The 13,926-nt window shown below is 35.6% G+C and overlaps 1 protein-coding gene across 1 annotated transcript; it reads left to right on the top strand.

The window, feature by feature from the left end:
- The first annotated feature begins 9,153 nt into the window (after nucleotides 1-9,153).
- Nucleotides 9,154-13,259, top strand: LOC127655949 (induced myeloid leukemia cell differentiation protein Mcl-1 homolog). The gene is made up of 3 exons (XM_052144047.1): nucleotides 9,154-9,675; nucleotides 10,080-10,330; nucleotides 10,486-13,259. The coding sequence occupies exons 1-3, from the start codon at nucleotides 9,291-9,293 to the stop codon at nucleotides 10,600-10,602; spliced, it is 753 nt and encodes a 250-aa protein (XP_052000007.1). The 5' UTR covers nucleotides 9,154-9,290; the 3' UTR covers nucleotides 10,603-13,259.
- Nucleotides 13,260-13,926: the final 667 nt, after the last annotated feature.

Genomic DNA, 13,926 nt, shown 5'->3' with positions numbered 1-13,926 from the left:
CATGCGGTCCTCGAGCGGTCTTTTGCGTTAATATATAATCATCAGAAATCTATTTATTAGCAGCCTATCAAACCTGTATGAAATGTAAGGTGCCAATTTTCATGAAGATTTACGCTAGTTCTCTACATTGCTGAATCACCTTAGACTGAAAATACAATTGCAAGAGGATGTTATATAAATAAAAACAACAAATCATATCTAAGCATGGCTGATGTGAGAGCGGCGGTCGGTCTGAGCGCGCGTTCATACACAGTACATGCGCGCTCACAATCTCACTTGAGAGTTACTCAACACAGAGCGAATCTGTCCAATCTCTTGAACAGCTCGTCAGAGATATGTACTCGTCATGGCAATGGTATTTCCAGGATCGTTTTTCCGGCAGTGACGGCATTGAGACGCCTTCACGCAAATATTTTATCGATCTACTTTCAATTGCGCAAATATTTATGACTTGTTACTGAAGGACTTTTGTGCAAATTTGGGATATATCTCTGGTGTATGTGATGTTAAACACTCATGATGTTTGTTTGTTGACAATCGCAGTGACAACAGAACTGATCTATATCAGAAAATCGAACTGTTACACCCCTTATGATTAAAAAAATAATAAAAGGGCTATTTCACCCAAAAAGGTACTTTATCATTAACTCACCCTCATGCCAGCCCAGATGACTTTCTTCGTCAGAACACAAACGAAGATTTTAAGAATATCTCAGTTTTGTACGCCAATGCAGTGCAAGTGAATGGCGTCCAGAACATAGAAGCTCTAAAAAGCACATAAAGGCAGCATAAAATAATCCATATGACTTCAGTGGTTAAATCTATGTCTTTAGAAGTAAATTATAGGTGTGGGTGAGAAACAGATATATTTTAGGTCCTTATTTACTATAAATCTCCACTTTCACATCTGTAAGCCACAAGTGGCTCCTGTTTAGTTTCACTTTTTACATTTGAAATTGGAGATTTCTAGTAAAAAATATTTTGTTAGAAAATCTATAGAAAAAAATATTGTTATACACATCTGGGTTGGCATGAAAGTGAGAAAATTATGAGAAAATATTTTTTTTTAGGTGAACTATCCAACTTACCCATAAACTAACATTCCAACATTCCTATAAAAATGTTAACCTATCATTTTATATATACACTACCGGTCAAAAGTTTTGAAACACTTACTCGTTCTTTATTATATATATAACATATATATCACAATTTAGAATAATAATAAAGTTATCAAAACTATGTATTAATAGAAATGGGAATTATGTTGCGACTAAACAAGATCCAAAATAAATAAAAACGGTTATATTTTAGCATCTTCAAAGTAGTCACCCTTTGCCTAGAATTTGCAGACACTCTTGACATTTTCTCAACCAACATCTTGAGGTATCACTCTGGGATGCTTTTTAAACAGTATTGAAGTAGTTCCCATCTATGTTGGGCACTTATTGGCTGCTTTTCTTTATTGTTTGGTCCAAATCATCAATTTAAAAACTTTTTTATTTTATTAAAATTTTTGTTTTATAATGAAATAAATGAATATGGTGGCACAATTATATTTTGGTCTACAAAAATAATTTCAAACATTTAATCATACACCTTCAGATCAAAAGATTTGTTAGATACACTCTATATCTCACTTTTGTGAGATACTGTATATATATATATATATATATATATATATATATATATATATATATATATATATATATATATATATATATATACACGATCAGCCACAACATTAAAACTCCCTGCGTAATATTGTGTAGGTCCCTATCGTGCCGCCAACAAACAGCAGCAAAATTAACACCATTAATTTCATGCCCCGGACCTTAATATGGAAGATTACTGAGAAATGCTAGCTTGTAGTACCACCTGTTTACTCCAGAGGGCAGTAAGTGAAACTTCAGCAGCGTGGCCATGCGCAGTTTATACAGCGAAGAAAAACACCCTTGAGCAGCAGAACAACACAGACATGCGTTACGTTCTTGTGTTCAAAACACTTGATGGAGCGCAAATCCGAACTAAGGGATCTCAATATGTGTTCTAAGTATGAAACTATATTTAACTTGACACAGTGATCTAAAAATTTTATGTTTATGATGCAACGCATCCAAGAAGCTACACACGCATGTCTGACGCAGGTGTAGATTGATGGGTCCTTAAACAAGCCCTCATAATAAATCTTCAACTGATTGACAAATTCACTTGTGAAATGGATTGCTGTGAACTGTATGCCAATGATTGGCTTATGTTCAATAATATGGTAGTAAACAATACATTGTATTCTAAAGCCACTTTTTGTATTGTCTTATCAATTATTAACTCTTATGCTACAAGAATGTAATGCATTTTAATTATCTGAATAAATATAGTACATATAATTTTTAAATATTTAAAGATATCTATGTATAATTATTTCATCATTATATATAGCATTATTGTTATATGAGGGCTTTCTCAAATATTTGTATACACGATTAAATGCGATTAATCGTGATTAATTAATCGGGACACCATGTAATTAATTCGATTAAAAAATTTAATCGATTGACAGCCCTAATATATATATATCTATATATATATTAGGGCTGTCAATCGATTACATTTTTTATATATATATATATACACACACACGGGTGGTCAAAAGTTTGGAATAATGTACAGATTTAGCTGTTTCAGAAGGAAATTGGTACTTTAATTTACCAAATTGGTATTCAACTGAACACAAAATATAGACAGGACATTACTGATGTAAAAAACAGCACCAACACTATTTGAAAAATGTCATTTTTGATCAAATATAGACAGGCCCCATTTCCAGCAGCCACCACTCCAACAACTTATCCTTGAGTAATCATGCTAAATTGCTAATTTGGTACTAGAAAATCACTTTCCATTATAACAAACACAGTTGAAAGCTATTTGGTTTGTTAAATGAAGCTTAACATTGTCTTTGTGTTTGTTTTTGAGTTGCCACAGTATGCAATAGACTGGCATATCTTAAGGTCAATATTAGTTCAAAAATGGCAAAAAAGAAACGGCTTTCTCTAGAAACTTATCAGTCAATCAATCGTTTTGAGGAATGAAGGCTATAAAATGCTTGAAACTTCCTGAAAAGAAATTTCATACAAAAGTGTAGACTACCGTCTTCAAAGACAAGGGACAACTGGCTCTAACAAGGTCAGAAAGAGATGTGGAAGGCCAGATGTACAACTAAACAAGAGGATAAGTACATTGGAGTCTCTAGTTTGAGAAATAGATGCCTCACATGTCCTCAGCTGATAGCTTCATTGAATTCTACCCGCTCAACACCAGTTTCATGTACAACAGTAAAGAGAAGACTTAGGGGTGCAGGCCTTATTGGGAAGAATTGCAAAGAAAAAGCCACTTTTGTAACAGAAAAACAAAAAGAAAAGGTTAGAGTGCAGACATTGGACAACAGGTAATTGGAAAAGAGTGTTATGGATCTTAACCCCATAGAGCATTGGTGGGATCAGCTAGACTGTAACGTGCATGAGAAGTGCCTGACAATACAAGTACTACAGGAAGTGTGGGGTGAAATGTCACCTGAGTTTCTGGACAAACTGACAGCTGGTAGGCAAAGGATCTGCAAAACTGTCGTTGCTGCACGTGGAAGATATTTTTTTTTTTTTTTTTATTAACAGACAGACATACAAACCAAAATAGTGCATTAACGAACAATATAGTAATTCCATAATTCCAGAAGTGAAAATAACGTGTGTGTGTGGTGTGTGTGTGTGTGTGTGTGTGTGTGCATAAGCAAAATAACCATTTATTATTTATTACCATCATCATTACCATCACCACCACCACTCCTCACTACCAACATGCTGCCAACATTGTATCAGTCAATTTTTATTTCTATTCTTATTTCCATCTTTCCTCCTATGTAACAATTACCATTGTCAGCACTCTTCAAAAATAAAAGATACTTTAATAAGATAATATAAGATAACCCTCCCCCCACATCTCTTCAATCCCTATTTTCTCCTAAAAAATTTTTATTATTTATTTTTTTTATTTATTTATTTTAATTTTTTTTCCTCTCTGTATGTTATGTGTAGTGTTTAATGTGCATTAAAACAAGGGGTACAGTGTGAGAGTGTCTCAACTTGGGACAGAGATGCTGTCCCATGGAAACCACTTCTCTCCTGTCTTGCCTGCCTAAGTGTTTGAGGTTTTTCAGTGTATATATACATACATACATTTTATTTTAAAATGAAACTTTTCCTCTCTATTCTACGTTGTGATGCATTAAAAACACATGAAAAGATTAGGGGGGAATTTTGGAAACAATCAATTAATTTAACTACAGCAGTAGTGAAAACACCAGGTTAGTAATTCCAAAACAGTACTAACAATGGTAATAATAATAATAGTATTAATAATAACAATAATGATACTGATGACAATGATGGCAATGGTGATAGCAATGATGAGAGCAAAGACAATAACAACAGGAAAAAAAAAAAAAAATTATATATATATAGTAATCATAACAGTAACAATAATGATAATAATGGCAATGATGACAAAAATATAGTAATATCCGTGGGTTGATTAAAAAGGAGGGAGGAGTCGAAGTTGAAAGGAGAGAGAGGATTCATAGTTGTAAGAGATCAGAAAGTGTTGGATGGCAGAGGTCGGTTTCAGATGCGTAATTATAAGGGGAGATGTGTATTCCATTGTAATGAAGTCTGTAATAAGATTTTTCCAATGGTTAATGTGTATTTTGTTACTGAGTTTTCCAGTTCATGAGGATAGTTTTCTTTGCGATGGTTAGAGCTATGAGGAGCATTTTAGAGTTTATAGTTTTATCAGTGATTATTGTGAGGTCCCCAACAAGCAAAGAGAGGGCGATAATGGGATGTGGTAGCCGACCATAGTGGATAGTGACTGTGTGACCTCTTCCCAAAAGTGCTTGATTGGAGTGCAGTGCCAGGTTGCATGGATGTATGTATCTATAGAATTGTGATTGCAATGTGTGCAAACTTCTGATGTGAAACCCATTTTGGCTAATCTATTGCCCGTGTAATATGTTCTATGAAGTGTTTTGTATTGTATTAATTGAAGATTTGCATTTTTGGACATGAGAAAGATGTTTTTACAGATTTGGGTCCAGAAGTTGGTATCAGGAGCTATTGAAAGATCGTTTTCCCATTTTATTGTTGGTAAGTCTATGGTCTGAAGTTGATTTGAAATAATTTTGTATATTTTAGAGAGACGTTTCTTTGGAGAGGAACTGTTAACCAAGTCTGATATTGCCGGTGGAAGTTCTAAATTTGTGGCTCTGATGTTTATTTTTGCCAGAACAGAAGATTTGAGTTGTAAGTATTTTAAAAATTCATTGCTCCCGATGCCAAACTCCTCGGCCAATTGCGGAAATGTTGTTAATGTGTTAGTTTTGAAAATATGGTTAATGTGGGTGATACCCCTTTCAGCCCATGTGCCAAAATTCAGTGTTTTCTTATTGCTTATGAAGTCACGGTTATTCCACAGTGGGGTGAGGTTAGATGGAGCTAGTATAGAATTTGTGATTTGGTGAAATTTCCACCAGGCTGTCAGAGTGGCAGCTATAGTTACTGCATTAAAACATGTGTGTTGTTTGATTGATTTGGTGAGGAATGGTATGTCAGCTATTTAAATTCTTTGCATAGTGATTGTTCTATATCTAGCCATATAGTATCGGATTGGGTGGGGTGGATACATTTGTATATGTATTGCAGTTGGTTAGCCATTGAGTAATAATAACAATTTGGTGCTTCTAGTCCTCCTTGAACCTTGTTTTTTTGTAGTGTAGTGAGTTTTATCCTTGGTGTTTTATTTTTCCAGTAGAAGTGAGTGATAATGGAGTCTAGTGATTTAAACCCGGTGAGTGTGGGGTGGGTTGGAATCATTGAAAATAGATAATTAATTTTTGGTAAAGTCGTCATTTTTATTACTGCTATCCTGTCAATTATGGAGATTGGAAGGTTGAGCCATCGAAGCAAATCGTCTTCTATTTTTTTTAGCAGTGGTGTGAAGTTGAGTGTTACCAACTCTGACAGTCTGGAGGAAATCTTAATGCCTAAGTAAGTGATGTAATCATGACATATAGGTATAGGTGATTGGTGGGGTGCCACATCCCATTTGGTTTTATGTAAAGGGAGGACGGAAGATTTATTCCAGTTTATTGCATAATCTGATATTTTTGAAAAGGACTGGATCGTTTTAATTATTTCTTGAGTAGATGTTAGAGGTTCTTGTATAAATAGTAGAATATCATCTGCATAAAGTGAAATTTTATGTGTTTGTTGTAGTGTTTCAATACCTTTGATTGCTGGGTTTTGGCGGATAGCTGCTGCTAAGGGTTCAATAAAAATAGTGAATAGGGATGGAGAGAGTGGACATCCCTGCCTCGTCCCCCTGTACAGTGTGAATAAAATAAAAATTTCCAGTTGACCCTATCAAAAGCTTTTTCAGTGTCTAATGTGGCAATGAAAGTATCTTTCTGTTGTACTGATGAGTAATGCATTAAATTGAATAACCTGCGGGTATTGTTGGATGCGTGTCTGCCTTTTATAAAGCCGGTCTGATCAGGGTGGATGATATAAGGTATAATTTTTTTAATTCTATGGGATAATGCTTTGCTAATAATTTTTATGTCGACATTTATAAGTGAAATAGGACAGTAGTTAGATGTAAGGGTGTGGTCTTTGTTAGGTTTAGGAATGAGTGATATGAGCGCTGTATTCATGTGGAATGGGAATTTTGCATTATGTTTTATTTCCGTTATTGTTCTACTAAATAGTGGGTATAAAATTGACCAAAAATGTTCGTAGAACTCAGCAGGGAAGCCATCCGGTCCTGGTGCTTTATTATTTTGCATGTGTTTTAGCGCAGAGTGAAGTTCTTTTTCAGTGATTGGTAATTTGAGAGAGTTCATTTGTTCCAGATTAAGTTTTGGTAGAATGGTGTTATCAAGGAATTGGGTTATGTCTTCTTGGTTTGGGTCCAGATCAGATGAATATAATTTTGTATAGTATTCTTTAAATATTTTATTTATCTCAATTGGTGAATTAGTTAGCTTCCCTGCTGAGTTTCTAATGGATGTTATAGCTGTTTTTTCTTTATTTCTTTTAATTTGACTGGCTAGATATTTTCCGGATTTATTGCTATGGTGGAAAGTTTCTTGAGGAAGTCTGTGAATCAGAAACTGGTTTCTTTTGTTTATTATTTCATTAAGCAAAAATTTATTTTTTCTTAGTTCTTTATAGATGGTTTTTGATTGGTTATTTGCATGTAAAATTTCTACATTTTTTATTTTTTCTTCCAGTTGGACTTCTTTTTCTTTGTCCTTCTTTTTTTTATGGACTGAATATGATATAATTTTTCCCCGTAATACTACTTTCCATGTTTCCCAGAGCAGTGATGCTGGTGACTTTGGAGAGTCATTTATTTCAAGGAAGGATGTCCACTCTCTCCTGAAGTAGCTGTCAAATTCTAGATCTTTCAAGAGAGCTGTATTAAAACGCCATCTGGTGGGGTGCCTCTGTATTGCAGGTGGGATCCATGTGAGAGTTACCGGAGAATGATCACTAATAATGATGGGATGAATTTTGGTTTCTATGACATTTGGTATGATTGAATTACTGGTTAGAAAGAAATCAATGCGGGAGTAGGTTTTGTGGACATTAGAATAAAAAGTGTATTCTCTGGCGAGTGGGTGTTGTAGCCTCCAACCATCACCAAGACCAAAATCACTCATGAACTGTTTTATTGTTTTGGAGGACTGCCAGGATTTCCCTGTATGTTTTGACCTGTCCAATGATGGATTGATTACAGTGTTATAGTCTCCCCCTATAATTATTGGACCGCTGGAAAAGTTTGAAAAAGAGGAAAAGAAATTTAAAAAGCAGGAGGGATCATCAGAGTTTGGTCCATAAATGTTGCCAATTGTGATTGGATTATTATTGATTGAAATGTTAATAATGATAAAACGGCCTTCAGGGTCTGAAATGGTTGTATGGTGGTTAAATTGTATTTTTTTGTTTATTAAGATGCACACTCCTCTTTGTTTTGAATTAAAGTAGGAGGAAAAACAGTGGTTAAAATGTGTAGTTTTTAAACTGTTTTGTGTAGATTGTGAGAAATGTGTTTCCTGTAGAAGACATATATCAGCTTGCGTATTTTTTAGGTAACTTAGGACTTTGGTTTTTTTTTTGTTTGAGAAGCAACTCCACGAATAAGAAGCAACTCCACGAATACAGTGGAAGATATTTTGATTAGAACTGAAGAATAATTTTTTTATTTTTTCCCCAAATTGTGATTTTTCACGTTATTAATGTCCTGACTATATATTGTGATTAGTTGAATGCCACTTTGATAAATAAAAGTACACACTTAGTTTCATAAAAGCAAAATCTGTACATTATTCCAAACATTTGGCCACTAGTTTGTGTATATACAACAAATTAAGAGTGTGGCCCTCGAGGGTACAGGGAAACTGTTTTGCAGCCCCTGACCTTTCCGAAGCTGAGTAACCCTGCGCTTGTGACTAGGTCTGCATTGTGGCAACATGGTCATAAAATCCTATTGCTCTCCTAACGGTAAAACAATTTTATATTAAATCAGTTTTAAACATCATTGCCTCTTGTTCATGCAATCTGATGCAGTTTCACGGGGATCGTATAAATATTCTCAATGTAACTGATTTGAGGGATACACACGAATTTGTTGCGTTTATGACGTGCAGACTTCGACGTACACAATGTTCCGAAAGTCTTGTTTTTTCACTGACTGTTCCCAGAGGCGGCTACCAACCGTTTAGAACGTGAGGAGCCTGTTATTGGCCAGAAACAGACAGCCCCCTTCAACTCTCGTCTCCAGAAGGGATACTTCCGGTTACCCCATGCGACTCACACAGTGTTTATTGTGTTTTTTATTTTTGGAGTCTAACAGAAATCTAACACCTACCCAACGTAAATCCAACCCCAACCTTAACCCTATCACTGAATCTAAACCTAAACCGAACATTAGTAACAGCGAAAATGATACTCTCGCGAGACCAGGGGGTGGTATCTTCTAGAGACGGGCCTCTTTTAGGCAGGCTCAGAGCCTCTGGGCAGACTATAAAAACACCAGGAACTTTAGCTTTACGCTTTAACGTGTAAAATGTAGTGACTTGCGTGTAAGAGCAAATTTTGAAGAACGAACTTTTTTTCCTCAACCCCTACTGCATCTTCGCTTTACTGGGTCAAAGGCACTGATGTGAATTTGCAAAAATGGATACTGGAAGTAAAGATTCGAGCAGCAGCGGGCTATGGCCATGCATCGGAATAGCAACGTTTAACGCGTTTAAGTCATGTGGGTTTGTTGGAAATCCACTGAAAATTCCAGAACTGAAACCTCAAAATCAGAACCGATTGACAGGGGGCGGTCTCCAAGGTTCGGAACAATCCACTCCTGGGTTGGACGGCGAGGAAATGGATGATGTTTTTACACCCACCCCCGACACAGCCCTGATTATGGACACACGAGAAATTATTAACATTTTCTTCAAAGATTTTGCCGGACTCTCTCATGCTAAGGGTGGGAAAAAACAAGTTTTGTCAACGATGAAGAGTGTTGTGGAGAGCCTGGTTGTAAAGCATGAAATTGCGTATAAAGGTAATGTCAGAAGTCAGTGTTGTGTATTTTGCTTATGCTGATTTTCTTTCGCTTTGCTTGTAAATTGTAAATCGTTTTTGCGTCAGTCCTCGCTGCTATTATTTGTAAACGTTTTTTATGTACATTGTAGACGCCATGTCAAGTTAAAAAGAACTGTTAAAAATGCATTTCGAGAGACACCGCGTTCTGCCGTATTCGTACCTTTTTAAAGTACAAGGACCCGTTCTGTGTGAAATGCCCCTAAATTCTGTACAGCGATTGATATGAGCAGTTTAACCACTGTTAACAGAGCCAAGTGGCATATGTCCGCCTCACCTTACACTTCACGCCACATATATCCATAATAATGATTCGAGCTTGGTTAAATATTACTTCAGATGTAGACTAACATTTGGCTCTTTCAGGTATGATCACGCGTCTGAATCTGGAGGAGAAAGGAGATGATGTGAGCTTCGTCAAGAATGTAGCAAAGGAGCTCTTCAGCGACGGAATCACTAACTGGGGTCGTATTGCCAGCTTGCTGGCTTTCGGAGCACTGGTGTGCAAGTATCAAAATGACCGAGGACAGAGCCAGTGTGTGAGTCTCATGGCGGAAGAGATCTCTTCCTATCTTCTTTCAGCCCAACGGGACTGGCTGCTAAAAAACAATGCATGGGTGAGTGTGTTTTCATGTCTCAGGGCCATTATGTTGGCTACTCTAATTTAAAATTTTGGCACCATTCATGTTATTTGGTTTTAAGGTCTCAGCATTTTGCCGTTGTTTTATGACTGATTCTAACATTAATCCTTGGATATTATTTTTCTCCTTAGGATGGTTTTGTGGAATTTTTTCATGTCCCGGATACAGAGGTAGCTGTGAGAAACGCACTGATGGCCTTTGGTAGTGTGGCTACTTTGGGAGCTGCACTTGCCTTTTGGATACGGTGAATCTATTTGGATTTTCTTAGCAATTTTGAAAAACTGAAAGGATTCAGGACTTCAAACAAAAACATTTTTTTTAAAACGGATAAAAGTCTTTGTTTTTGTGAATATATTGTTCTCCACAACATTCATGGCACCTGTATATAAAATCTGGTGAACTATTTTTTTATGAAAATGTAAAATACTTTTCAGCTGTGCACATCTGAAATGCTGACCTGCCAGAAGACTTTCAATACCAGTTGTTTATAGTTTAATGTTTTCACAAGAATTACATTAATTTCAGAGTTCTATGTGTTCTGTTCACACATTTTTTTAATTTAATTTTTGTTTAACTGAAATACTTCTGTTTTGAAAGACTATCATGTTTTAAAACTCACAAGCGTCTTGTGGCAAGAACTAGAAATGGGAAATGCCTGAAAGATTGTGTAATAACACTTTCTTGATGTCACAATCTTATTCTAGAATGGAGTCTTTGTTCTATCATGTAATAATAATAATAATCCACACAATGTTTAATTTAGAGCAGAGTTTTCGTCGACTTTCATCTGGCTTTACCTGCTAAATAAGTCTTAAAGGCTTTTTATCTGAATTTTTTGAGTCCTTCGAGCTTGATTGATTGTTCTAAAAATAACTCATGTGGGACTATGATATCAATTTATTGCCACAAAAGGCTGCTAAATATTCATTTTCTTTAGCTTGGATTTGACATTCTGGATCTTTTTATATATAGAGAGAAACATATTTTGATACACATTAATTTAATATGCTAATATATGTCACTCAACATTTGAATTTGCTGTTCATTGAATACTGTACATTAAACCAAGTCTTTTGAGAATACTGGAATCTGCTGTGTGGTTTTAGGAGTATTGGATTTAATTCCTTGGATGAAGATTACATTTAATCCTTTTCCAACAAAGTTCACTTTATTTTTATACTTTTCAGTTTAGCCACCCCAGTGCACAGTTTAATATGTGACAAGATAATTTTTATTTATGTGGCCCATTAATCATGTCTTAAGTTTTTCAATTTTTTATTTTTTTTTTGTTGTCATGAAGTTTTATTGTAGCAATGCTGTATAACTGCTCAAAGAGTCTTTGTAATCTTTCTATAGCTTACAGTGTAAACCGCTGTCGTACTAGAATCAGGTTTCCATCCTTTGGAAAAAGGAAGTGGCACTATGCTGTGGGACTATTTTAGGACAGACACTGAAATTCATTGATGTTTGTGAAGGGCCGTTTAATGAGTGGAAAATGCACATATCTTATTTCAAAGAGGGCATTGTGTTGCTTCACTCCCATACTGTTGATTTACTCTCCACCCAGGGGACCCAATGATATTAATACTTCATTCTAATATACAAACTCCTCCCACCCTTCTGGCCATCCACATCAATACAAGACCCAGTATCTAGTTGCTGTTGAAACCAAACTTCTCAACAGCTGCTAACTTGGACTGTCCTCTCTCCATAATCTGGTTTTGGCCCAAAAATAGTTTTATTTTGTGAAGCATACATAAGCACAAAATGTGAAACACACATCTGCGGTAGTATTTTTTTTTTTTTCATCTTTTATTAATTTGTTCTGTTTATTAGTAAGGAAAGGGCATTTGATTGTGATTTTAGACTATTTGTTCTAATCAACAAGATCTGTGATATAGTGAATGTGACCTCTATATTGTCATTGGTTTATGTTCTTTCCTTTTATATGGGAAGTTTCTCAATTGATTTCTTAATCTTTCTGTTTGCTGTACTTTTACTGAAGGTGCTGGATGTAGCTAGTTTTTGGTGTAATGTGGAAGTCATGGCTTTTGTTAACATTATGACTGTCACCTAATGGAATCGTGTGATTTACTCAACTGACATGCACTTCCTTAGTATGACTCGCCTTTTAATGCTGAATGCTCATTGTTTCAAGATCACAAGGCACAATGAAACATTAGCAGTTAACAACCCCCTGACAGCTATTCACACCATGTTATTGAACCTTTAGATATGCAGTAAAAGGCACCTTTTCCTAATTTAAAAGTAAAGACTCCAGGAGTTGGATTTACAAACATTTTTAAGAATACATTTTTTCTTAACAATTATTTTCTTATTTTTTTTCGAACTTAATAAAGTTACGAATATTTTGTATTCCCAAAATAAGTCTTAGGAATGTTATCTTGTTTCTTAACCTGTGTCCGATTATACCTTAAAAAAAATTAAAACCTACATCGATTACTACAAAACACGTTAGGGGCTTGCGTTACTTCCTTAGTGAACAACTTCTACAGCTTAATAAAAAGATCACAAAGAATCTTTATTTCCATAGTTGAATGGGGATTCACAATGCATGGACATTCCGTAAATACTTTTGGAGTATTTTGCATTTGTGTGAGTCATACTGTGATAATGAAAGGTCTGTTGAAAAGTGTGATGATGGAAAGTATCCCTGCAGGTGTCTGATGAACCATGAACCAGACTGTGGATTTCCAGTGAGGGTCCAATGAGAAGACAGGTATTCAATTTACCAACAGAGAATATTCTTTGTTTCCTCAATAGAAAGAGACTAGTTGGATGTTATTATGTGCTGTTTGAATAATAGTTCATCAAACCTAGTACAGGTGTGCTTCATGCTGTGCTATTTTGTTTTAAATGGTAAAAATTACAATAAAGGGTAAGGTTCCTTAATTTATTTGTGTGAGTGTGCTTGTTTGCTCAGTTGGCTTCGTGTCTGGTAACAGGCCATCGGTGGGGTCTGCTGAGGACCATGGTAATGACACACAGGGCCTCACCTGATCCTCTAGCTCACTAGCAGCACCTGCTGTAGTTACCTGAGCCAGCCAGCACAAGTTGTTAAACTCTGTGGAATACAGGTAAAGCCATGTGACAATGCATGTTAATCTGTGTAGTCTTTTGCACAGTAGAAAAACCTGAAGCTTCCTGTGGGGAAAAGCAAGCAAGAATTTATCTATTTATAATTTTTTTTTTTTTTTTTTTTTTTTTGACATTCTATTTATTATATTGCTGGGAGTTTCAGCTGAAGTTCTGGACACAGATTTTAATTTATTTTTCAAAAACTTCTTCAGTGATAAGGTTAAAAGAGCATTAGCAACATCAAACAAACATGCTGTCACAGAATAAAAGATATATAGTGTATAGTATCTAAACCCTCTTGAGACCCCGCGTACACCTGCATTGACGTGGTATTTTGTCTTTGCTATACGCAACACATAATTTAATTTCATTTAAATTGACTGATCTTAGTTCACGAGACTCTGGGCTGTCAGTAAAGGGGTACGCTTTCGACGTACGGAGTCATGTGACAAAACAACATGGCGCTGAGAATG

This window comes from Xyrauchen texanus, chromosome 15 (assembly GCF_025860055.1).
Source record: "Xyrauchen texanus isolate HMW12.3.18 chromosome 15, RBS_HiC_50CHRs, whole genome shotgun sequence".
Taxonomy (NCBI): domain Eukaryota; kingdom Metazoa; phylum Chordata; class Actinopteri; order Cypriniformes; family Catostomidae; genus Xyrauchen; species Xyrauchen texanus.
The sequence above is the reverse complement of the archived record's forward strand: the minus strand, read 5'-3'. Positions and strand labels throughout refer to the sequence as shown.